General features: G+C 48.5%; 1 protein-coding gene across 4 annotated transcripts; it reads right to left on the reverse strand.

Annotated features, from left to right (window-relative positions):
• Positions 1 to 5,334: 5,334 nt before the first annotated feature.
• Positions 5,335 to 27,404, reverse strand: LOC140718267 (short-chain dehydrogenase/reductase 3-like). Of its 4 annotated transcripts, XM_073031778.1 has the most exons (7): positions 27,083 to 27,403; positions 26,783 to 26,984; positions 10,850 to 10,993; positions 10,090 to 10,209; positions 9,031 to 9,269; positions 7,333 to 7,458; positions 5,335 to 6,037 (listed from the first exon to the last, which is right to left on the reverse strand). In XM_073031778.1, exons 2-7 carry the CDS (start codon positions 26,981 to 26,983, stop codon positions 5,953 to 5,955), a joined length of 915 nt encoding a protein of 304 aa, XP_072887879.1. In that variant the 5' UTR covers position 26,984; positions 27,083 to 27,403; the 3' UTR covers positions 5,335 to 5,952. The 4 variants fall into 4 exon arrangements, with proteins under 4 accessions (XP_072887879.1, XP_072887878.1, XP_072887880.1 ...); XM_073031777.1 differs by having other exon boundaries at positions 26,783 to 27,403; XM_073031779.1 differs by lacking the exons at positions 26,783 to 26,984; positions 27,083 to 27,403 and adding an exon at positions 26,505 to 26,615.

Raw genomic sequence — 27,404 nt, forward strand, 5'->3', positions numbered from 1 at the left:
TCGGCTCCTCTTTCTGCAGTACAATACTTTGCTTTAAGGGTCCCTAGTTTGTTTGTCTACGTGTTAACTTCTGGAGGGTTGACAGTTTCATATGTTACTATGTTGTTCTATTTCACTCTTTTTTTAAATTAAAATTGATGCTTTTTTTTTTAAGTACTCAGGGTATCCATCAATCTGTGTGGTTCTCCAAAATGACAGGTACGTTGTTTGTTAAATCTCCAGAGCTACACAACCAATTTATCTAAACTGCAGGGGTTTTAACATAGGATGGCAGAGAAGCTCCTGTGCTGTGCAAAGGGGGCAGCTGCATCTCCTAAAGCCCCACTGTTTACATCACAAAGCCTCGGGCTGCTTATTCAGCTAGAAACTCTGTTCCTGGTAGCCGAGTGATTTGCAGTACAAGCCCGACTAATTGATGGGACCTGAGAGGGATGGATCTGTTACTAAGGGCTGGCATTCTAGAGTCAAACAGCAAGTGTGCCAAGTTCCAGTAATAGATACACCTCTCCAGGTCCCTTCAGTGAATCAGGTCAGTCATCAACAGAGGCCCTCCAGGCCTGTGTGGCCTGGTACAGCCCGTCAGTTCCAATTCCTGTCAAAACATTTGCAGCTAGCTTAACCCTGTTGAGATCCAGCTCACAGAGACTGAGATGACTTCCTACCCCTATTAAAAAGAAATCACTTCTTTGATTTCCATAATAGAGCGAAATTCCGATTCTAATGCTGCCTAGCAACAGTTCTGTTGAATGTCAACTTTAGAAACATAGACCAGCGAGCAGCACCAAAGGAAGCCATTCAGTCCATTGTCCCCATAGCTGCTTCTCCTAAATCAATCCAAGACTTTCCAACTGTTCTGCTTACCAAGATTTTGTAGATTCAGTGCTTTTACCAGAAGAAAATACTGGAATATGCCCCAACCATTACAGTTACTGTTCAGTAGATTTGCTAAGTATGCCCGCAGAAAAAGAATCTCAGGGTTGTGTGTGGTGATGTGTACATACTCTTATAATACATTTTACTTTGAACTTCTGAACTCAGCACCCTCTGTATCAAACCAAATCATGATCTTTGTAAAGAAGTTCCTTCTAGCAAACGTTCTCCCTCCTCCGATTTGAATTCATGATCCTCAGGACTGCTTGACCAACTTAATAAGTTAAGGAGAGAAAAGCTAATTAAAAATAAAACTCCATTGAACGTCAGTTTTGCTATGTACCCACTGGAACTTGAGAGGATGGTTATGACTAGACTGAACTCCTGCCTCAACAAGGACCTGGACTCATTGCAGTTTGTCTGTTGCTACAGCAGATGCAACCTCAATGGCTCTTCACACGGCCTTAGACCACCTGGACCACCTACGTCAGGGTGCCGTTCATCAACTATAGCTCAGCATTTAACACCATCATTCCTGCAGTCAGAACCTGGCCCTCTGTACCTCCCTCTGCAAATGGATCCCTGACTTCCCAAGCAGAAGACCACAGTCTGTGCGGATTGGTGATAGTATTTCCTCCTTGCTGACGATCAGCACTGGTGCACATCAGGGGTGTGTGTTTATCCCACTACTTTACTCTCTCTGTACCCATGACGGTGTGGCTAGGCATAGCTCAAATACTATCTATAAATTTGCTGATGATACGACCATTGTTGGTACAGTCTCAGATGGAGACAAGAGGGCGTACAGGAGCGAGATATAACGACTAGTTTAGCGGTGTCGCAGCAACAACCACGCACTCAGGGTCAGTAAGATGGAAGAGCTGATTGTAGACTTCAGGAGGGGTAAGATGAAGGAACACATACCAATCCTCATGGAAGGATTATAGGTGGAGAGAGTGAGCAGTTTCAAGTTCCTGGGTGTCAATATCTCTGAAGATCTAACCTGGTCCCAACATATCGATGCCGTTATAAAGGCGGCAAGACAGCGACTATACTTCATTAGGAGTTTGAAGAGATTTGGAATGTCAACAAAAACACTCAAAAACTTCTATAGGTGTACCATGGAGAGCATTCTGACAGGCTGCATCACTGTCTGGTATGGGGGAGGGGGCTACTGACCAGGACTGAAAGAATCTGCAGAGGGTTGTAAATTTAGTCAGCTCCATCTTGGGTACTAGCCTACAAAGTACCCAGGACATTTTCAAGGAGCGGTGTCTCAGAAAGGCAGCATCCAGGGCATGCCCTTTTCTCACTGTTACCATCAGGTAGGAGGTACAGAAGCCTGAAGGCACACACTCAGTGATTCAGGAACAGCTTCTTCCCCTCTGCCATCCGATTCCCAAATGGACATTGAACCCATGAACACTACCTCACTTTTTTGACATACAATTATTTCTGATTTTTGCACAATTTTTAATTATACAATATACATATACTGTAATTGATTGATAGGTTTATCTTCTATATTATGTATTGCATTCGACTGCAGCTGCTAAGTTAACAAATCTCATGACACATGCTGATTCTGAATTGTCAGCATATCTGAAGCTAAGTTCCTCATCGCTGACCTCAGTACCATTAAACCAGAACTAAAAATGAGACTCATGTGATGATGAAACCTGTCACTGTTTCCATTTCCATTCTTCAGCAGGGAAAGCCAGAGCCATCGTTGACAGCAAGTGTGCTTTATGAAATGAATTTACTGAGGACTAGCCCACGGGAAGTAACAGGCAGACTCTCCAAGAGGCCAAGACCTGCATGGTTTAGAAAATATGTACAGTGGGGAGCCTTGGAGATATAGGTGGGAACTGCCTGATCCTGAAACAAGGATTGAAATATAAAAAAAACACGTTATTTCCTCCAGCAACAATATCCCTCAGCTGTGAGCAATATTTGGGGCAGAGGAAGGAATTTCTCTTCGGAATACAGTAATACCAACACATGATGCACGTGTTTTTACTGAGTACAATACAAACTCTCCATGGTTCTGAAGGCAGGCAGTCTCCGTGTTCCTGAGGATTCTCTGTAACCTGGACTGTTCTCCAGAGGCAAGATGAGCGTGCACCCACCACCCAGCCTCACGGGCTCGGTGAGTGGATGGAAGATTGTTCTGCCCTCAGCTTGACCCAGCACCCATTGTTGCGTCTGGGGAGAAGAAGGAAAGAGAGAGTGGTGCAGAAATGCACCACTCCCACCATTCTCCCAAATACATACAGCTTGGATATAAGCTGAGTGTTCATAGCCTGGGGAGCATCTATAAAGTCAAAATACTTTGCATTGTCCTTGAATCTCCATAAGGACCAGAACCTTGTCGTGGGGTTTGGAGGCTTGCTTCCCTCAATGACCCGGAGAGCTATGTTGGCTGGAGTCAGGGCTTTTTGCTTTGGCTCCTGGTAGGGTCACCCATGCCAAGCAGGTCAAAGCGTAGAGGCCAGACTAGGAGTGGCCCACCGGGCCTCCAGGTTCTGGGGTTCAGCTCAGGGCTAACAACCCTGATTGACAAAACAAAATTGTTACTGAGACAGCAGTGAAGAATCCGTCTACATCCGAGTGTGACAGTATCCCCAAGTCTCCACCCAGGACTGGCATGACTGACAGGAGTGAAAACAGGAAGCTACTGACATGACGAAGGAAGTGCTGAACATCATCAGAAATGGAGGACCTTCATTGCTGCCCTAAGCGCCAGTGGTGTACAGACAGTAATAATAAAAAATAATTGTTCTTGAAGATATTGTGCCTTCTGCAGCAGATGGAGAGAAAGTTTTAATTTTATTTCTGTCTCTTCACTCCACCAGACCTGATACATACATACAGGGAGAGTTTTAACCACATTACCTTTCAGATTTCGTCAAGGTTAGTCATATTGTGTAATCATTGTTGGCTAATGTTGAATCACTAAACAGAACTACTATCAACTGCAGCCTAATTAATATTTGGTAATCAGTCCATTGTTGTGGAGTCCTGCTGTTGTGCTTGGGTTGGGTCAGAATCTTTCTAGTAATGGAAATAGACAAGCTCTAATCATTAACCCATTCCTCCTTCTCTGAAGCGTCTACATTTTGTTCGGGGTGGGTCCACAATGCCAGTAGGCCAGAAGTTCCACAAGTGAGAGGCAACTCTCTCATGCAAGTCTGGGCATTGAGTATGGGCCAATGCAGAATCCAAATCCCGTTTGTCAGGTTTTACCGACAGTCACCGGGTAGCAATTCACAAAATCCACTCTCCGCACTAGGGTAATTATTACATCCTACCAGCTCGTCTCATTCTACCATTACAGTGCAGTATCTAAAGAAACCTCCGTACTCTGTGGCCAACTTAAATCAGACCAACATAGAAAAGGGCAGACTCAGTGAGTGACAGGACTCATTCACCTTGACCTGTGCTGAACATTCCTGCTCTTCTCCCAGTCCAATATCAAAACCTTACTACAGATTACAACATCGTAAGGAAATACATAAAGCTTTGCTTGGAGAGGGCTGGTATGCGCAGGAACTGAACATCAATCTTTAGCACCCGTACTCTGTGTCTTTCAGTGCTAGTTCAACACTGGAAGGAATTTAACACCGTACAGAAACCAATCCTCACTCTCATGGGAGTCTGCTCCCTCTGAACAAACATAACAACGGAAAGTCCCACCCTCCTGAATCTTAAACTTGGGTGGAGAAAGTGGTACTTTGTAACTCTGATATTAATTGCACATGTCTAGAACTATTTGGGCTGGGAGAAGGACAATTTTATTTAATTCAAATTAATGGTGCCACTTCAGATTATTTCTGTGAATGTATGTGTAAGTGTTAGTTGTCCTTTCTGGAGCCAAGATCAGATTTTTGTGCCCCCACCCTTTAACTACTTTCTCTTTGCAAACAACTGCATTCCTGACACCGAAAGTGGATCTCTGAAATGGGAGTATTAGCAGCTCAGTCTGCAGCACCTACCAGCTCCCTCTCGCATACATCTGAAAATAAGTCCACAGCGCTTGAAATGATCAATTTGCACTGAGCCTCTCATTCACCAGGGAGTCAATTACAGCTACAATGTGTAAACTTCAATATGCAGGTTACTAATTTCAGATATTGGCCTTGGAAGGACATTTCAGCCCTGGAGGAAATGTACTGTAGTCTTATCTGCATCATATCAGGATTCCAGGAGCTTAACCAAGGTTATGGGTCATTTGATTAAAGTACAGGATAAAGAGCAGACAGTGAGGGACTCAATTTTCCCTGCCTGGGGAGTTCAGAAAATAATCTGAAAAAGCAGGGCTGTCATACTGAGGACAGCAGATGTATGGAGCAGCATCTATGCTAACTTTAAAAATGAGATTATAAATCATACTTAAAGCATGAAGCGACACACATTCATGGAATCTCACATGGCACCTCAAGAAACACCACAAGGCTTCTCTCGTTCCTAGTGCAGAGTCAATTAGTATTTTAATATTCCAAAGCCAGGTCATTCTTTTACATTTTATTCTTTCACTAAACTCGAGGAAGGATTTTTAGCCCAGGTGGCAAATTAGAAAGAGTTTAAATATTAAAATTTACAGCATGATTTTAAAAAGGAAAAAGGAGATGAATTTTCACTGGAATTCCTCTTATTAAACTGAGTAACATCAAGTGGAACTGCATGCAAAGTCATTGGCACAATGTGAAAAATCACATCCTGTGAAACAGGCTGCCTGCAGAACACCATCAACGCAAAAGAGCATATTTAGAAGCCACGCAGGTTTGCTGGTGAAGGGTTTCGGATGTCCCAAATTATACTTAGAATGAAGACACTTAAGCTCTCACACGAAACAAGCCACCAAGTTTTTTTTTGTCCATCCGTTAATGTCTTGTTGGATTACACAGTTCACTTTCCCGAGGGGGAGCTCAGGGCTGTATTGCCCTGGTGACGATCCAATGCTTAACGTTCTGCAAGACTTGACAGGAAAATGTCAGAGTCGCCTGCCACAGACATTCTGAAAGTTCATTTTCCAGCTTGCTCGGGAGATCGGAGAGTGAGCCGCGAGCACATTTGGGCCTCTTATGTTCGCCCTTTGAAGCTGTCCATACACACATAGCTTCCGGTAAACCTATAAATCTCCTCCAAGGCCGTATGTGGGAGTATACTGCAACCAGGGAGGGAAAAAGAAAGAGGTCAGAAAGATGCAATTTTGAATTCAGTGATACTTCCCAAAACAGCTGCTCTATTTTAAAAGCATTGTGAAATGTCACCTCCCATGACAATGTCCCAAGGAGCTTTGTATCCACAAGTAGGAAAGAAAAACTTCCTAGTGCTCAGTATCTCTGTATAATTTGTAGAGCCTCCAGACTAGATGGAGCCTGGCTCAGCACTGGCTTCCAAGGGTTTATACAAGTTCAGAGATTAAACAAACTAGGGTTATACTCCTTGGTAATTTTATGGTTAAAAGCCAGTTGATTAATGCAAGGGATAAATGATCAACTGATAGGCATGAAGATATGTTCTCCTAGTGTCAAGCTCCAGAACAGCGTAAGTAAATTATGTTCATGCTATTGAAGGTGTGGAAAAGGGAGAATGGGGTATTGGTTGCATTTAGAAGGGCAGATAGAAACCCCCTCCCCCACCCTCCTCCAAGTCATGAGGAAACCGTGACTCGTTTTTCAGATATTTTACCAGCTAGACTTTACCTCATCAGTAAGCCTTGTGCTTTGTGCACTGGAGTGGTGAAAGTGAACATGGCCAAGCCGCATCTAGTCCCTCACGCTCAAGTGCAGTTTACACACGGCAGTAATCTTCACTGGAGGCTACTTCACCTTGCCTATCTCAGAATCTGGAATGAAGCCTTCCCGTGACATTTCAAATTCAGTGCTTTCACCCACTGACCAATTTGTAAAAAGTCAAACATATGGTTATAAGTGATGACATTCTGACCTCCCCCCCCCCCCCCCCATTAAAGCTTTGCCAATTCCCCAGATACAGATGTGTTTTTTAATTCTAGTGACTCTCGTCTGCTTTGGTCTGAAGTGACGCCATGACGATTGACAGAAAATATCATCGCACTCATTTCACTTGTGACCTTCAGGGGCACCCAGTAATGGAAGAGACTTGGCTGCATCTTGGTGGGTGGTATTAAACTATGTAAAGACACTGTCGCTCCTTGTCTGAAGCCCTAGATAACGTTACTTTCTTTCTCAAACAGAGCCAGATAAGGGAGGCCTGTCAAACTCATCTATCTGCTTCCTATCTCATGTCCGCATTTTTCTTTAATTATTTCTTATCAAAGAAGCACATTCCTCGATGAAACTAAACGTTCCCTTTCCCAGTGAGAAGATGCCCTGTTCTTCCACCTTCTCACTGGGTCCAGCTGCTAGTTCTGATGAGAAGCTCTATCTGCAATATTGCCTACAATATAATCGGGACGAGACCCTGCACCGATCTCACCTCTTCATGATGACAAGTAAGTGCATGGTCCAGGGTAGCAAGAGGAGAGCCTGGTTCGTCCGCACTGCTTCCACTGTCCGGCGAGCCACTGTGTCAGGTTTCAGGGGCGGGAAGAGTTTTGGAAACCTGTCACGAAACCCCAAAGCAAATCGACCTTCAGAGTAGATCAGTGCACAGGTCAAACCAAGTCTGAGGTGAACCCGCTTCTAAACCCGCGTCGGGAATCAGCAAAGATCGTTTGCAGTAGGAATTACGAATAAAGTTTCAAAAGGTCTGCCACAAGCACGGATGCTGGGAATCCAGAGCAACACACACAAAATGCTGGAGGAACTCAGCAGGTCAGGCAGCATCTATGGAAAAGAGTAGACAAGTCCTGATGAAGGGCCTTGGCCTGAAATATTGACTGTTCGCTTTTTTCTATAGATGCTGCCCGACTTGCTGAGTTCCTCCAGCATTTTGTGTCTTTCAAAAGTCTGTACTGGGACAGAAGAAACCAAAGGCTCCAGTCACTACTCTAACTATGAGGATGGACCAGCTTCAGGGTAGGATGGTCACAAAAAGCATCCTCCAAGTTGATGCACTGTACACCCTGTCACTTTATATTTAACATTTCCCCACTGAAGAGAAGGACAACTGCGTTAAACCCAGGGAATGTGTCACTCTAAGCCTGATTTCCCAGGTTCAATCCAGCAACTGCAGGCAAATGGTCAGACTGCTGTAAACAGACTCGATATCCTGGAGTGAAATAGGGTGCAGTCTGATCATCGTTAAGTGCAAAAGGCGGACTCCTGGGCACTGGCTGGGTCAACACTAATTGAAATCCACATTACGCGATGCTTCAGCAATCAGAGGCAGTAGCTACCATTGTAGCCCATTTGTACCACAAGGGTCATTAATCACCTAAGTAAGCCAAACAGTCCTTTGAAAATGAGTGGTTTTGATAAGACTCTTCAACATTAAGCACGTGGTGACAGTGACACGCAAGAGTGCTGGACAAGTTACAAAAGATTGGCTAATGGGATTGGTAATTATTTTAAACTCACAGCGGTCTCTTTAAAGTTTAAACTTGTAAAAATGTCACTGGGTGCCTCCCTCTCCCTCCTGAGGTGTTCACTCTTAATTGGCACCATCCTTGAACTTGTCCAAAAGGCCACAAGAGATAGGAGCAAAATTAGGCCATTTGGCCCATCGAGTCTGCTCCACTATTTCATCATGGGTGATCTGACTTTCCTCTCAGACCCAATCTCCTGCCTTCTCCCTGTATCCCTTCAAGTCCTGACCAACCAAGAACCTATCAACATAAAGACTCGGCCTCCACAGCCGCCTGTGGCAACGAATTCCACAGATTCATCACCCTCTGGCTAAAGAAATTACTCCTCATCTCCATTCTAAAAGAATGCCCCTCTATTCCGAGGCTGTAGTCTTAGACTCTCCCACCATCGGAAACATCCTCTCTACATCCACCATTCGATAGGTTCCAATGAGGTCACCACTCATTCTGTCTTACATCAATGTTACTCTTACACAATTCCTTCTTCCCTACCTACAGCATCCAGTCTCACCCAGAGATCCCATGTGCTAGGTGCAGCCCCTGTTAGTGAAGGAAAACGGGTTGTGGACCAGCAAGGCAACGACGATTCCTTCACTTAACACAAGTCAAGTGAATCAGCCACCGTACAAATCATCCCCGGGACTGACCTGGTCTTCATGCCGTGAAACATCTCGGTGCTGGTGTGGAAAGGGAGGACGGTGGTGGCGTTGACACCCGGACAGTCGAGGAGCCCCAGCGTCAGGCTCTCCATGAAGGCGAAGGAGGAGGATTTGGAGGTGCAGTAGTCGATGGCTCCAGGGATGGCAGACAGCGCCAGCACGGAGTTCATGCAGACTATGTGTCCGTGTTGCAGTTCCAGCATCCGTGGCAGGAAGGCTTTTGTTGTCTAAATGAGAGGGACACAAGGAATTACAAAAGGGAATCATCAGATTGCTTTTGATGAAGTCACAGGTGAAACTTCAACCCATCATAGCCGGTTCTGAACTGAGAGTGGTCAGTCAACTGCCTTTGGGTTTAAAGTAGACAACACAACTCAAGATGAAGTGTTGGCCATGTGATACCCCTCCCTCACCTGGGCTTAAACCAATCCAGAGACAGAGAGCTGACAGTACACAAGAGAGCTTAATTTCAACAATTTGAAATATTGAACATGTTATCGAAGTGAAACCAAACAATAAAAGACAGTTCTGGTTCGAACGAGGAGTGAGCAAGTGAAGCAGCTTTCAAACTTCTCTGCTGGATATTCCCTGCATCAGCTTTATAATCTGGAAACCAAACCAACCAGACAGCAGGATTCCGAAAGGAGAGGGTGAATTTTAAAACGAGGTGAGGAAACGTTACTATCGCACTTCAACAGATTGTCCAACTTCTCACCCAAGCAAATTATTTTGAAGTGTGGTGACCATTTTGTTGCCAAGCATGGCGAGAAGTTAACACATACAGCCCCCGAAGATGAATGGGTGGCTAATCTGGGCTTGGCAAGGCTGATCGAAAAATGTTGGCTGGGAAGCTGCAGAGAAAGAAATAATTTTCTATCAATATGCTGCAGGATCTTTAATGCAACACTTGTGGGATCCTGCACGATGGACACCGGTATATGCTACTAGGATCTGCAAATGGCACTGTAATGACACGTGAACGGAAAGGCCAAGAAGCCAGTTGTATACTAGTTATTTAGGATATATGCCAAGAGACTATGTACTGACCCAAAACTGGCCAAGTGTGTTGATATGCTGGGACTTGAGGAGAGCATCATCATCGCTGTCTATTAGAGTCTTCCCATGGACAACTGCAGCGTTATTCACCAGGATAGTAACGTCACCCACCTGCAGGCAAGCAAAGCGATTGGTCACGGGCATTGTTCCATCCCCTACTCCAGCTTAAAAACAAGTTGCATTCAAGACAAAGAGCTCACACTCAAAAGAACTAATCTCAAATGGGTGCCTTGCTGTATATAGAAAAGAAGTCTGCATCAAAACCAGCACTCCACGATGCACGTCTTAAAGTTACTTGGAAGACTTGTGGGAAGGGGAAAAAAAACACAGCAGTCACTTTGTATTAAGCAGCATTCCACAAATAGCTATGGGATGAATGATCAGCGCTTCAATGTCTTCCATATCCTCCCTCCACCGCCGAGCCGGTCAGAGGTCCCACCAGTTTTCTGAAGCCAAATTTGCTGTGAATGTGAAACTTCCCCAGGGGTCGTGTCCCATTGTGGAAATGAAGCTCCCTGTTCCTTGGAGAGCTAAGAAGGGAAAAACAGTCACACTCTGGACAAGACTATTCTTTCTTAAAGGGGTCCAGGAAAATTCTACTACACTATAAACTTTAAACATCCACCTGGTCAATCGGACCGGGCCTCCGTTTAACGTCTCCTATCAGAACAGCAACTTTATTAGCCCAGATTTACTTGCAGCCAGTACAGATCGGAGATTAATTGACAGGAACATTTCCAGTGGGACCCACCTTCTCCCGTACAGCTTTAGCTTGTTGGTAGACCTCCTCCCTGTTGCCCACATCACACACAAAGTAATGGCACTCTACTCCCAAGCTGCGAATTTCCTCACAAGCCTCCTTGAGACACTTCTCCGTCCGACCCCACACGATGATCTACAAAGAGGGGCATAAAACAGAGTTAGTAAAATGCGTCCCGCTCCTTGCATTGACACACGGCCCCTCATGTCCTTAGTACATCCAAAGTTCTGGGTTACTTTCCCCTTCAAGCGTCAGAAATGAGCATTCAACTCCATGAAGTTCCTTTTAGAAGGTGTACATAAAGTTTCTGCACAACAAGATCCCACACTCAGTATTCTTCGGCCCACACCCGTCGTAAGCTGTGTTGAAAAGGACCTCATTTATAATGGCACCTTATCTCCCGGTATCATTCATTGCAAATCAAGATGGTAGGAGAGAGCTGAGAACAATTTTCCTCCCAGTGCTAAAAAATTGTGCTGACCAACTGGCTGGAGAGTTCAAGGGCATTTTCAGTGTCTCACTGCTACGGTATGATGTTCCCAAACGCTTTAAAATGACAGCAATCAATCCGGTGCCCAAGAGCAGGGTGAGCTGCCTCAATGGCTATTGACTGCTAGCACACACTTCTATTGTAATTACCGTAGATTCCGGACTACAGAGCGCACCTGATTAAAAGCCGCTGGCTCTAATTTTAGAAATAAAATCAATTTTTTAATTGTAAAGGCCGCACCGGATTTTAGGCCGCACCGGATTTTCGGCCGCAGGTGTCCCACGTTGTAATATGAGATATTTACACAGAAAGATATTACACGTGAGGATTTTTTTAACTTTTAATTAAATCCATATGGTAACAAAAACAAATACATATTGCAAATGCTTTTTTTCGAACCGTGCCCGTACGCGGCTACTTTTAAATATACGTTGCGTATACTTCTTTACTGAACAACATTCCAATATCTCCTAACGACTGGTAAAAAAATATATATATTGCAGCCTACCAGGAAAAGTTATTGATCACCTTTAACTTAAAAGCAGAGTTCGCTCAGATCCAAAGCCGCTCGCGTAATGCGCTCCCCCCCTCCTTTCCGTTTATCGCAAACCGGCATTTTCCCACAAGACACCGCGAAACCGGGTGTGACGTCATAGCATCCCGCGATGTAGTACAGAAAACAAATATAGTTTAAACTAAGTTGGCAGCACAATGCTTCGAGTGTTTTCCATGTTGATGAGGGTGAGTACAAATGACTGATTTACAATAATTTAATTGTGAAAGTGCGCTTGATTTATCGTACAATTTCATTGGACCTCTGTGAACTACTCATCAATTTTATTGGTCTACTGTTATGAGGCAAAATGTTTACGAGGTGGCATGAAAAAAATCATGCATTAGCCGCTTCGGATTATTGGCCGCAAAGTTCAAAGCTGTTCAAAATGTGGGAAAAAAGTAGTGGCTTAAAATCCGGAATCTACGGTAAGTGCTTTGAGAGATTGGTTATGGTTAGAATTAACTCCTGCCAGAGCAAGGACCCAAGCAAAAGAGAGCCTTAAGTCACCGTAGTGCTCAGACTTGTAAAGGGACTATAAAAAGGGGCAGAGGAATTGGGGGTAGGGGGGGGAAAGAAATGAGGGGTCACCGAACAGATTGTAGTTTGAAGTTTCCAAGGCTCAAACGAGGAGACAACTTATGTTTTGTCAATCCACAGATATCTAGTGGGTCCTGAATTCATAACCTCAGCCAGTTAACCCCTTCACAACCCAATGCCTTTCTAAAGATCCCTACAGTTGACTCAATCTCACTTGCTTTGGAGCACCCAGACAACAGCAAAACATACGTCAGGCATCTGGTTATCAACTACAGCTCAGTCTCCAACATCATCATTTCCCCTTTTCTAATAACCAAGCTTCACTAATAACCACCTTACTAATAACCAGCGCATCACAGCAAACAGCCTCCACTCCACAGGCTCTGCCTACACTTCTCAATGCCTCAGTAAAGCAGACAGCATAATCAAAGACCCCACCTAATCCAGTCATTCTCTATTCTCCCCTCTCCAATCGGGCAGAAGGTACAAAAGCCTGAAAGCACGTACCACCGTGATTCCATTGTTATACAACTATTGAATGGGAAGATTGACTCTTTACCTCACAATCTACCTTGCTAAGACCGTCCACCTCATTGTTTGCCTGCACTGCACTTTCTCTATAGCTTTTATACTTTATTAAACACTCCATTTTTGTTTCAACATGCTTTACCCTCAACACACTGTGAACCGGATGCAAGACAACTTTCACTCTACCTCAGCACATGTGACAATAATTAACCACTCAGTAGGTGCATTTAATGCCGGAGAAATGCATACAACATGCATCCTGAAATTCTTTTTCTTCACAGACATTCACGAAAACAGAGGAGTGCTCCAATCCATTACTGCCATTAACTCGGTTCCACCCCATTCCTTCCTCAAACTACGGCTCAGCTTCCCTCCTGAGGCTGTTCTCACGCCTATTAAAGCGAGTCCCTCAGGTCTACCTTTCAGAGCAAAAGAGAGCCCCAAGTCATCGCAGTGCTCAGACTTGTAAAGGGACTATAAAAGGGCGTGGGGGAAGAAGGGGGGGTGGGGTCACTGAACAGATCGTAGCTTGAAGTTCCATAAGGCTCAAACGAGGAGACAACTTACGTTTTGTCAATCCACAGATAACTAGTGAGTCAGAATTCATAAGCTCAGCCAGTTAACCCCTTCACTACCCAATGCCTTTCTAAATAATCAGAGATTCTGTTTCTGCCTTCAGATTTCTGATTGGACATTGAACCCATGAACACTTTTTTTTTGCTCTTTTTGCACCTTTTTTTTAAACTTCATACATCTACTTTCTGTAATTTACAGATTTTTTATTATTATGTATTACTTTGTCCTGCTACCACAAAACAACAAATTTCACAGCACATCTCAATGATGTTAAACTGGATTCTGATTCTTTCCTAATTTTGCTGTATTTACGAGCATTTATCAAAATGTCCTCAAATATATTCACAACCCTAGGGAATTCGTCAAGAAGCATTACCTTTAAAAGCGCTACACAAGCTACTAGCTGCTGTACAAGAATCCCAAAAGCAATCTGAAAGTTAACCTTAAATATCAGAATCGGGTTTAATATCACCGACATACGTGGGGAGATTTGATAACTGGGCAGCAGCAGCACAATGCAATACTGGATAAATATGAAAAAAAAAATGAATTACAGTAGTTATATGTATATTAACCAGTTAAAAACAGTACTGTGAAAACAGAAAAAATAAAATGTAGTGAGGTGCAGTGATCATTCAGAAATTGGATAGCAGAGGGGAAAAAGCTGTTCCTGAAACAATGAGAAGAGGGCATGTCCTGGATGGTGGGGGGGTGGGTCCTTAATCATAGACGCTGCCCATCTGCTCCTTGAAGAGGTCGTGGATACTACAGAGGCTAGTACCCATGGTGGAGCAGACCAATTTTACAACCTTCTGTAGCTTCTTATGGTCCTGTGCAGTAGCCTCTTCCCCAACATACCAGTCAGAATGCTCTCCAAGGTACACATTTACTATAAGACACCATATCTGGGGTCAGAGAGAAAACTTAGAACTCTAGGGACGAGAACACTCTTATCATCTGCCACCACAGCGGACCAGATGAGACTGATAGACTACCTTCAGTCAGACAGCTAATCAAGTTGCCGTGGGCACATTTGTATAGCACAGAAACAGGCCCAACTTGCCTTTTCCAACCAAGCTTTGCTCTTGAGTTGGTCCCATTTGCCTGCATTCAGTTCATACCCCACTAAGCTATGGGTTCCCATCTTGGGGTCCACAGACCCCTTGCTTAATGGTATTGTTCCCTGGCATATATAAAAAAAGGTTGGGAACCCCTGCTCCAAGTTTTTCCCATCCATGAATGTTCACCTGAACCTTTCCCATCAATGGCACGTCCAATGTCATTCATAGCAAAACTGTCCACACCAAAGTGTAGCATTGCTCCCCACTGTGCAAGCATGAGAGAAGATTCTGCAGATGATGGAAATCTAGACGGCCACACACAAATTCCTGGAGAAACTCAGCAGCTCAGGCAGCAAATGTTCCTTGACTTGTGGCCAATTGTAGGAATGGAGCACCATTGTGAGGTCCATCTCCTTCCCTTTATCACCATTAGATTCCTTCTTCTTCAGCCTCTACTACTTCCTCCCATCACCTCCCGCCTTCTTGTGGTTTGGAGGCTTGTGTGCCTGATGACCCAGAGAGCTACGTTGCATGGATACAGGGCTTTATGCTTTGGCTCTCGGTAGGGTCACCCATGCCAAACAGGTCAAAGGGTAGAGGCCAGACTAAGAGAGGTCCACCGGTCCTCCAGGTTCGGGGGTTCAGCTCAGGGCCAACAACCCCAACTGGTCAAACGAAACTGTTACAGAAACAGCAGTGAAGAATCCCTCTACAGCTGAGTGTGACGGTATTCCTGAGTCTCCACCCGGGACTTGTATGACTGACAGGAGTGAAAACAGAGAGGAGGCTGCTGATATGATGAAGGGAGGCCTGGACACCGCCAGAGATGGAGGACCTTCATTGTTGCCCTAAATGCCGGGGGCATAATAGGCATCGGGAGGGACTTTATCACCTCCTAGCTTCTCACATCATTCCCCCTGCCCCTCCACCCAGTTTTCCCCTCACCAGGTCTCACCTGATACAAGACAACGTGTACTTCTTAGCTCTCCCCCCCACCACCTTATACTGGTTTTTCTTCCTTCCTCCCCAGTCCTAATGGAAAGACCATCCAGGGTTTCGGCCCAGAATGTTAACTGTCCATTTCCCACCATAGATGCTGCCTGTCCCGCTGAGCGTCTCCAGCATTTTGTGTGTGTGTGTGTGTGTTGCAAGCGTGTCCACTTGGCTGAGAAACTGGGGGCCTTCTGCCAGTGCCTGCTTTATCGCCTGCCCTTTTCGCCACCGCCTGGAAAGTCGGGCAGAGTCACGGGAAGGGGCAGAAAGCTTGCAGCGGCCACCGGCTGCCTGGCCCTACGGGATGTTCCACTTCAGTGAGAAGCTACCCTTAGTAATTTTATGGTCAGCGAGTTCTGAATTGAAAGTGTGTCAGGTTCAGGGGTCGTTGGCCCGATGCCAAACAAGGGCCCTCGTTATTCATAGCAGTGCACCAAGGCTGTGCTTTCAACCTCCTCTCCTTGATGACTGTTGACAAGGCAACCCTCCGGCAAGGCATGCAAGCCTCAGTGAGTGCCGATGTGGGATCCAGTGACTCGGAGGACTGCCCCTTCGAGCAGGGCTGATCAGAACGAAGATGCAGGAGCTCATCTGAACACTGATGGTTCTTTTTTGCCTTTCCTGTCTATTTATGGCAAATAGCAGGCAAGGTTTAGAGCCTGCAGAGCACAGCGTCCCTGGCAATGTCTGCAAACATTCCAGCAGTCCCTGGCAGGACAGCGTACAAAGCACCTCTGTTTTCATACTTTAAAAACTACCCGGCTCTCAAAACCTTCCTGGAGAAAGGCCTAATCTACAGTGGTTCCCAGACCAGACCCCAACTGCCAGTCACAGAAAAGGGAGGGTTTTAGTGTGACCAAGCGGTATGAGGGGGCTCCCAGGTCTGCAGGGTACACAACGGCCCATTTTGTGATGCACAGGCAGCACTCTGCACTTATCTCTGGACTCTGTCATCCTATTGTCTTACAAACCAAACGGTCGCAAGCCAGCCCCTGCACTGCACAAAGCACTGCGATGCAAGGGAGTATTTGCAGGAAAAAATGCCCTATAGAGCAACTTGGTGCTGCTGGAGATCTGAAATTAAACAGAGATCGCTGGAAGCACCCGGGACAGGCAGCCTCTGCGGAGTAACAATCGGAGAACGTGCGGTAATAAAACGGGGAATGGGCACTTTGTTGCCAAGCCTCAAGCATGGTCTGCCTGTGATCCAGTCGTGTGTGGTGAGGGATGGTGACAGTCCCACCACAACTACAGTCGGCGACTGGGCCAGTCGTGTGCGGTGAGGAGCGGTGACAGTCTCACCACAACCACAGTCGGCGACTGGGCCAGTCGTGTGCGGAGAGGAGCGGTGACAGTCTCACCACAACCACAGTCGGCGACTGGGCCAGTCGTGTGTGCTGAGGGGCGGTGACAGTCTCACCACAACCACAGTCGGCGACTGGGCCAGTCGTGTGTGCTGAGGGGCGGTGACAGTCTCACCACAACCACAGTCGGTGACTGGGCCAGTCGTGTGTGCTGAGGGGCGGTGACAGTCTCACCACAACCACAGTTGGCGACTGGGCCAGTCGTGTGTGCTGAGGAGCGGTGACAGTCCCACCACAACCACAGTCGGCGACTGGGCCAGTCATGTGCGGTGAGGAGCGGTGACAGTCTCACCACAACCACAGTCGGCGACTGGGCCAGTCGTGTGTGCTGAGGGACGGTGACAGTCTCACCACAACCACAGTCGGCGACTGGGCCAGTCGTGTGTGCTGAGGGACGGTGACAGTCTCACCACAACCACAGTCGGCGACTGGGCCAGTCGTGTGTTGTGAGGAGCGGTGACAGTCCCACCACAACCACAGTCGGCGACTGGGCCAGTCGTGTGCGGTGAGGGGCGGTGACAGTCTCACCACAACCACAGTCGGCGACTGGGCCAGTCGTGTGTGGTGAGGGGCGGTGACAGTCCCACCACAACCACAGTCGGTGACTGGGCCAGTCGTGTGTTGTGAGGAGCGGTGACAGTCCCACCACAACCACAGTCGGCGACTGGGCCAGTCATGTGTGGTGAGGGGCGGTGACAGTCTCACCACAACCACAGTCGGCGACTGGGCCAGTCGTGTGTGCTGAGGGGCGGTGACAGTCTCACCACAACCACAGTTGGCGACTGGGCCAGTCGTGTGTGGTGAGGAGCGGTGACAGTCCCACCACAACCACAGTCGGCGACTGGGCCAGTCGTGTGTGGTGAGGAGCGGTGACAGTCTCACCACAACCACAGTCGGCGACTGGGCCAGTCGTGTGCGGTGAGGAGCGGTGACAGTCCCACCACAACCACAGTCGGAGACTGGGCCAGTCGTGTGCGGTGAGGAGCGGTGACAGTCCCACCACAACCACAGTCGGAGACTGGGCCAGTCGTGTGCGGTGAGGAGCGGTGACAGTCCCACCACAACCACAGTCGGCGACTGGGCCAGTCGTGTGTGGTGAGGAGTGGTGACAGTCCCACCACAACCACAGTCGGAGACTGGGCCAGTCGTGTGCGGTGAGGGGCGGTGACAGTCTCACCACAACCACAGTCGGCGACTGGGCCAGTCGTGTGTTGTGAGGGGCGGTGACAGTCACACTACAACCACAGTCGGAGACTGGGCCAGTCGTGTGCGGTGAGGGGCGGTGACAGTCGCACCACAACCACAGTCGGCGACTGGGCCAGTCGTGTGTGGTGAGGAGCGGTGACAGTCCCACCACAACCACAGTCGGAGACTGGGCCAGTCGTGTGCGGTGAGGAGCGGTGACAGTCCCACCACAACCACAGTCGGAGACTGGGCCAGTCGTGTGTGGTGAGGAGCGGTGACAGTCCCACCACAACCACAGTCGGAGACTGGGCCAGTCGTGTGCGGTGAGGAGCGGTGACAGTCCCACCACAACCACAGTCGGAGACTGGGCCAGTCGTGTGCGGTGAGGGGCGGTGACAGTCCCACCACAACCACAGTCGGCGACTGGGCCAGTCGTGTGCGGTGAGGGGCGGTGACAGTCCCACCACAACCACAGTCGGCGACTGGGCCAGTCGTGTGTTGTGAGGGGCGGTGACAGTCACACTACAACCACAGTCGGCGACTGGGCCAGTCGTGTGTGGTGAGGGGCGGTGACAGTCACACCACAACCACAGTCGGCGACTGGGCCAGTCGTGTGTGGTGAGGAGCGGTGACAGTCACACCACAACCACAGTCAGTGACTGGGCCAGTCGTGTGCGGTGAGGGGCGGTGACAGTCTCAACACAACTACAGTCGGCGACTGGGCCGGTCGTGTGTTGTGAGGGGCGGTGACAGTCACACTACAACCACAGTCAGTGACTGGGCCAGTCGTGTGCGGTGAGGGGCAGTGACAGTCCCACCACAACCACAGTCGGTGACTGGGCCGGTCGTGTGTTGTGAGGGGCGGTGACAGTCACACTACAACCACAGTCGGCGACTGGGCCAGTCGTGTGCGGTGAGGGGCAGTGACAGTCCCACCACAACCACAGTCGGTGACTGGGCCGGTCGTGTGTTGTGAGGGGCGGTGACAGTCACACTACAACCACAGTCGGCGACTGGGCCAGTCGTGTGCGGTGAGGGGCAGTGACAGTCCCACCACAACCACAGTCGGTGACTGGGCCGGTCGTGTGTTGTGAGGGGCGGTGACAGTCACACTACAACCACAGTCGGCGACTGGGCCAGTCGTGTGTGGTGAGGGGCGGTGACAGTCCCACCACAACCACAGTCGGTGACTGGGCCGGTCGTGTGTTGTGAGGGGCGGTGACAGTCACACTACAACCACAGTCGGCGACTGGGCCAGTCGTGTGCACTGAGGGAGTGGTGACAGTCCCACCACAACCACAGTCGGAGACTGGGCCAGTCGTGTGTGCTGAGGGGCGGTGACAGTCTCACCACAACCACAGTCGGCGACTGGGCCAGTCGTGTGTGCTGAGGGGCGGTGACAGTCTCACCACAACCATAGTCGGCGACTGGGCCAGTCGTGTGCACTGAGGGAGTGGTGACAGTCCCACCACAACCACAGTCGGCGACTGGGCCAGTCGTGTGTGCTGAGGGGCGGTGACAGTCTCACCACAACCATAGTCGGCGACTGGGCCAGTCGTGTGCACTGAGGGGCGGTGACAGTCCCACCACAACCACAGTCGGTGACTGGGCCAGTCGTGTGCGGTGAGGGGCGGTGACAGTCCCACCACAACCACAGTCGGTGACTGGGCCGGTCGTGTGTGGTGAGGAGCGGTGACAGTCCCACCACAACCACAGTCGGCGACTGGGCCAGTCGTGTGCGGTGAGGGGCGGTGACAGTCCCACCACAACCACAGTCGGCGACTGGGCCGGTCGTGTGTTGTGAGGGGTGGTGACAGTCTCACCACAACCACAGTCGGCGACTGGGCCGGTCGTGTGTGGTGAGGAGCGGTGACAGTCCCACCACAACCACAGTCGGCGACTGGGCCGGTCGTGTGCGGTGAGGGGCGGTGACAGTCTCACCACAACCACAGTCGGCGACTGGGCCAGTCGTGTGCGGTGAAGAGCGGTGACAGTCTCACCACAACCACAGTCGGAGACTGGGCCAGTCGTGTGCGGTGAGGGGCGGTGACAGTCCCACCATAATCAAGCTAAGAACCGATCGCCAAGGTCAGCCTGAGGTCACGTCCAACATAGTGCCCAGTTAGACCGCATTCTTTTAAACTCTTCCCTCCCCCCTTCTCTCCCCTAATGAAGACAGCGTGGAAAACGCCAGCACTGGACAGGGGTGGAGTTTTGGACAGTTAGCAGAAACTGGATACTTCAACAGGGATGAATCGTGCTGAAGGGCCTCACTCCCAAAACGTCATCTGTACTCTTCTCCATAGACGCTGCCTGGCCTGCTGAGTTCCTCCAGCATTTTGTGTGTGTTGCTTGTAGAGCAAAGACCGGCTTTGAATATCTGATATATCCAGAGAGTAACCCTCTGAAAAAGCAGGCATTCCTTTACATAAGATTCACCAATAACTGATGCTGCTCGCCCCACAATTTATATGTACCAGCGCAGGGGTTCCCAACCTTTTTAATGCCAAGGACCAATACCATTAAGCAAGGACCCGATTGGCTGATCCATCAAGATCACGAGGAAAGCCAGCAGCCAACAGGCTGACAAACCAGTCTAACACCATGAGAAGCAGATCAAGCCGATTCTGTCCCACAGCTCTGAGCTCTGATACCCTGCAAACCAGCAGCCAAAGTCCCCGTGTAAAACCAGGCCCACGTAGAATGAGGAACAGTAGGGAGGTCCAACAAGATTGAATAACCTTGCAGGACCTCCTGTTTGTCATTGATCGGCCAGTCCGGTGATGTACTGGCTGGTTTCCTGGTCCCAGGAGGTGGAGTGGATTGGGGTGGGAGAGTAGGTACTTCAAAAAGAGAAAAGAAGATGGCATTCAATGGGAGCAGGCAAATGTAACACAAGGGTAAAGTTAATTTAACAAAAAGCTTATCTCATCTTTACACAAGAGTTTTATTTTTACTTGAGACAAACTGCAGATGCTCGAACCTGGAGCAAAAAGAAACTGCTGGAGGAACTCAGCAGGTCAGGCAGCATCTGTGGAGGAAATGGACAGTCAAGATCAGAAATGCCGACCATCTACTTCCCTCCATTGATACTACCTCACCCAAGTATCCCAAGCAACTTTTGCTTTGGATTGTTATTTGTAGTTTTAGGATCCCAGCACTGCTGGCTAAGGACAATCTTTGTAGCCACCCTTGGGAGTACATCCCTCGCCAGCTTTTCTTAGAAGGTACTCAGGAGTGGATTGGAATTACAAACAATACAGTTGGCATAAGGGAGGCAGCAACAAACGACATTCTGGAAGAACTTCAGAAGATCCAGCAACATCTGGGAGGGAAGGAGTTGTCAATGTGTCAGGTTGAAGCACCTGCATAATCAGGGCCTGAACCGTCAACAGCTCCTTCCCTCCCATGGACGCTGGCCGACCTGCTGAGTTTGGCTGGCAGGTTACTAGTTGTTCCAGATTCCGGCACCTGCAGTCGCCCGCGAGTCTAGTCTTCCTTTCTTCTGGTGAAGGGCATCAGTAAGCAAGATGGAGCACCCAGGAACTCCACAATCATCGTTCCTGAACCATGCTTTAATTCCACAATTTAAATTCCAAGCTGCCACGATGGAATTTTAATTCAGCCCTCAGAATTGTTGGTCCAGACCCCGATTCCTAGTACAGTAACTTAAACATTGTAGCCACACTTTCAAATATCTGCAGTCTCACCAAACCCCTGGCTCGCTAACCCCAGGTTACATACGTGAGACCTGACAATCACAATAAACTGTACAAGTTGCTAAGTTGGCCTCTTTCAGTTCAAGTTTATTTACAGAATGCCTTGCATCTCTCATAACTTGCGATAAAAATCTTATGGCAGGACGAGATCTTTGCCCCGTGACTGTGACCTACTTGAGTGGCATGTAATTGGCTCTGAGCCGTGAACTTCTCAACACCCCACCTCCACTTGCCCCACCCGACAGGCTCCAGACCTGCCCCCACCCACCGGACATGCATTTCCTCTCCCGTGGTAAACAAGATTAATGACATCAGCAGTACAGGGCTGACCTGCCAGTGAACCCACGACTAGAACTAAAGTGCAAGGTGTTCCTGTACCTCCTCCTCGAGGATCTCAAAGGCCTATATATATATAAATAAAGAGAGTGTGTGTGTGTGAGTGTGATAGAGAGAGACAGACAGAGAGTGAGTGAGTGAGAGAGAGAGACACACACACACACAGACAGAGAGAGACACACACACACGGAGATAGAGAGAGAGAGAGAGACAGAGAGAGACACACATGGAGACAGAGAGAGAGAGAGACAGACAGACAGACACACACACACAGAATAAGGCTGAGCGATGTACGAAAGAAAGAAGGGAGTGATATGCTTATAAGGAGGCAGGGGTCTAGGTCAAGATCATACACAGCTGTGATGTTCCAATGGTCAAATGTCTGCTTTTTTGACACCACAGACTCACAGCTAAAATACATGAGTGATAATTCCAGGCTTTGCTGACTTGGGTCAGCACTACTAAAGACCACACAGAGGGGTCCAGTGAGTCAGGAGAGGGGACAGGTTGTGGGTGCAAAGCTGGTGCAGAACTAGCAGAAAACTGCAGGCAAAATAGTATCTGTTTACACTTATTAAAAGGAGAATTTATCGAGAAGTGAGGCAGTTCCCTGCCAAGGAAACATCATTCCAACTTAAAAGTACACAAGCTGTTCCTTCCCTGTCGCTGGATCGAAATACTGGAACTGCAACAGCACTGAATCAGGCTGCAGGGCTTCCGGGCCTCGCCAGCCAGGCCTACAGTCCTGTCTGAAAACAGTCAGGTGAGGGGGGGGGGGGGGGGGGGAAGGATAATGTGAGACGCTGAAAGGTGATAGACTATCACCTGCCAGTATCTACTACTCCCCCTGCCATCACCTTCTGATTCTGACCTCTGCCCCTTTCCTTTCCAGGCCAAAAATGTTGATCGCTTATCCCCCTCCACGGACGCCGCCTGACCTGCTGAATTGCTCCAGCATTCTGTGTGTTGCTCAAGATTTCCAGCATCTGCAGAATTTCTCTTGCGTCTCTGGGTTGGTTGGTTGGTTAGTTGGCCATTAAGCTGTCCCTTGTGTGAAGGCGGGTGGTGGAATCAGGGGAGAGGGGGAGGTTTGTTGGGAACGTGGGGATGAGTCCAAATGGGCACTTGACAGCGGCCCCAGACTTGGATGTAGCTGCCTCATTCAATCCCGAAACAATGTAGGACTGGTGTAAAATAGTCAAACACAGGTCACTTCCACATACACTACCTAACTCCAGTCATCATAAACCTCCAAGAGGACCACAACCTTGGAGGATTCCGTGCCTCAACAACCTGGAGAGGTATGTTGGCTGGAGTCAGGGCTTTATTCTTTGGCTCTTGATAGGGTCACCCATGCCAAAGAGGCCAGACTAAGAGTGGTCCACCAGTGCTCCACGTTCGGGGGTTTGGCTCAGGGCTAACAGACCTGACTGGTCAAACAAAACTGTCACAGAAACAGCAAATGAAGAATCCTTCTACATCCGAGTGAGACGGTATTCCTGACTCTCCACCCACGACTGACGGGAGTGAAAACCGAGCGGAAGCTCCCGACACGACGGAGGAAGCTCTGGACACCGCCAGAGATGGAGGACCTTCATTGCTGCCCTAAATGCCAAAGGTGCAACGGGCATTAGATGAGTCATTGAACAAGACTGAAGCCTCACTATCCTACAGCCTCTGTTCACAGGGATTAACAAGACGTCATCAAACTCCAACAGTTTAAAATGCTTAGCTATGACTCAGTAAGTGAATGAAGGCATTCACACTTGTCTGATCAGGAACTCCGTACCGTCCCCTGTACTCAGCTATTTTGACACAAGGAGGTGAAACCTGAGATAGCAGGCAGACAGGGTCCACTGATTTAACATAAGCCATTCAGTTGTGAATTGGAATCTTTCCGCTCACAAATGAATGGGTGAACCTGCAGTGTGCAGTCTTTGCATGAACCATTAATTTACCAGCGATATAGCCTTTACTCTCCCCGTCACAAACCCAGCAGCTCACATACAAGGGAAAGAAAGCTTTGAATAAAATTCCACCAACGTTGGAATCCAATTAGTTGCAGTAAACCAACACCATTTCGAATTCTGTTAGAACACGTTGTGATGACGCAAAGTAGCTTACAAGCCGCAATGGCAGGGCACGATGCCAGGAAATGCTTGTGGATGCAGGTCAATCTGACCGCGCACTGCACCCTCGAACCACAGAACAGACTCCGGGGGGCAGCAAAGGTCTCGAGCCACCCAGAGCCGGGGTGGGTTGGCAGTCCGAGATGGTTTCCCCGCTGGGGACTACCTTCACATTCCTTTCAACAGCAGAAGGAAGCGAATGAACTGCAGGACTGCTCCCAACATCATTCCCAAGCAGCAACAGCACAGTCCCAATGCCTTTCCGCTGTCCTGTCCACCCCCACTGAAAATGGCTCGCACTTAGGTTCAAGTTCCACAGATGCTAACTGTCCAGCTCCCTAAGTCCAGATCCCCTCCCAACACTGACACACCCCTTCCTGTGCCAAGTACACAGGAGCCATGCCCGAGGATTCAAGGCCAAATTACTAGTCACCACAGTCCACCTGCGGACTGGCTTTTAGACTAGGGTCTACACCATTGGGCGGAGGTGCGGGGAGGAGAGGGTGGGTAATTCCAGCTAACGCACACAAAAAGCTGGAGGAACTCAGCAGGCCAGGTAGCACCCATGAAAAAGAGTGCAGTTGACCTTTCAGGCTGAAACCCTTCAACAGGACTGATGATTAAATATCACTTTGAAAGATTTCTTTAAACAGCTTTACGCAACGTATAATTCACAACCCATATGAAACAAAGACCTTAAAGCTTAACCTTCACAAATGGACATTTTGCTCAGATGCCAGCATGAAATTGCTTCTGATCTATTCCAATGACTTTAAAATTGAATTCAATATTAAAATGAAGACTGAAATTAAGCCAATACTTAGAGAATAACATCGATCTTTGACTTGAGAGGACCTAATGAGTGGTACTGGGCAGAACAGTTGTGACACAAGTTCAATCCCGACCTCTGGTGCTGTCTGTGTGGAGATGACATGTTCCCTCTGTGACCACCACCGGCTTCCCCTGTTCCATGCCAAAGCGGTGTGGGTTGACAGGGGACGTGGGGTGAGCAAGTTACAGGAGAAATTGAGTTGGGGTGGGAATGGGACTGCTCTGTAATTCATGGACTCAAGTGGCCTCCAGCGTTCCAAAGAAATATGGAATGTATAATGTCCACGCAAAGAAAAATGCAGGGCTTGGAACCAACCTCCAGCCAAAAATATTCATCCAAGCTGACTGTCAAGAGGGTGGCTTTATAATAACAATTACTTTAAAGCATAATTTAGGCATCAAGCCTTTTATAGTTCTTCAGTCTCCTCCACTTCCCTCGTACTGAATCAACAATTTTGCATTAAAATCACAGTTATCTGTCACATTGGGGTATGTTGATTATATAAAGCCAGCAATGGAACTACTGACAGACGGCACAAGGGGGCTTTAAACCTTAAAATCAGCGCTGGGCTATTTTAGATAAACAGGTTGGTGGAAATATCTCCAAACAGCTGCTGGATTAAAAGAAAACACCAGAACAGGAACGGGTAAGGCCGTTTGGCAAAGGTCTGTGGAACAAGGTAAATAGAGATGAACCACGAGCCAAGTGAGGAGAGCTGCCCCGGGGGCTGTTCCCGGAGGAATAGCCTCGTATCGAGCTCTGAAGGGCTTCTATCTCTTGCACTCTCCCGCGCACCGACTGCTGAGCCCATCTACACTCGCACCGACTCCCCAGCGGGGCTGGCCGCCGCCGGCGTGACTGAGGGGGGTGGGGGGAGTCTGTCTCCTGCCCCCCCCGTCCCTCGGCCCGGAATGCTTGCACAGAGACCCCGGGCGAGCCTGGCCAGTTCCCCCACCACCACCAGCTCTCTTCTCGCAGCTTGTTCCTGGATGGGTCGCAGGGCGGGACTTGTTTGAATAATCACAACAGGACCGGGCGAATGCGTCTGGAGAATTAACTGCGGCCAGTTTAAAACCCAACCTGGATCGGAGGGGGGAAGGAAGGAAGGTGTCATAGCAACGTTTGGTCTCTCTCCCACCCCCCCACCCCCTAAAAAAAAAGCCAGCAGTAATTCGCACACAGTGCAGGAAAAACACACACATTCTGGAGGCATGAAATGGGAGCGCAGGGATCTCCACACAAGGGCTGGCATCAGTAACCTGTCCCAGCAAATCCCAAACGCCCGGGGACTGAAGGTTAAACGCAGCACACCAACGTTCAGACACAACCTAGAAACTCGCCTTCTGTTTGCAGGTCCGTGCTATGCCTTTGACACAGACTGTAAACACTAGTGCGGACAGGAGGGCGCTTTGCAATCCTGTTCCTCCTGTACAGTGCATTTCTCTCTCTCTCTCTCTGCTAAGGGACTATGCAAATTCTGCAGAGCGTTTCTGAAAGGGCGCACCTATCCGTGAGTGGAATTGAAATAAAATGCCAGGCAAACTGATTATTGCATCCTCAAACGCGGTCTTGCAACAATAAAGCACTATCCGATGCAGCCTTCGACCCAGACACTCACCTTCCTGGCCCCTTGCTTAGCGAACTCCAGAGCCAGGTGGCGGCCGATGCCTCTGCCTCCGCCTGTGATGAGCACCGTGTCCCGGCTCAGCTCCCTCGGTCTAGTCGGGAGAAGCAGCGACACAGCAGCGCGAAGCAAAAGGAGAGCCATCTGCACCGGGAACTGCAACAGCGAAGCCACGTTCCTCCACTCCATTCTCATCCTAAACAACAACACAAAATGGAACTGCACCCGTTCCTCTGTCGTACAACAAAGTTTCACCTCCCTCCCCACCAAAAAAAAAGTTTCATAAAAAATTACTTTTAAAAAATGTCCGGGCGTGTCAATTTCACCGGGTAAGCGCCTCCTGTTCAGTCAATTTCTCCTATCTTTAAAACCCATAATGTTTTCTCTCTCACACATATTTTATTTTTGTTCCTTCTTTGCTGTTGTCCGGGATCACGCAGAGGTTAATCGTTCCAAGCCAGTTAGCCCGAGAGAAAAAATACACATAAATAAGAGCTGGAAGCGTTTGTGTGTGTTCGCAAAGGCGTAGTGAGTTTTTATACAGCAGTCCATTAATCCTGATTGACGAGTTTAAGTGTCGGCAGGGAGCTGATCCGCTCGGTACTACTGTGCGAAG

The sequence above is a fragment of the Hemitrygon akajei genome, chromosome 29 (assembly GCF_048418815.1).
Source record: "Hemitrygon akajei chromosome 29, sHemAka1.3, whole genome shotgun sequence".
NCBI lineage: Eukaryota > Metazoa > Chordata > Chondrichthyes > Myliobatiformes > Dasyatidae > Hemitrygon > Hemitrygon akajei.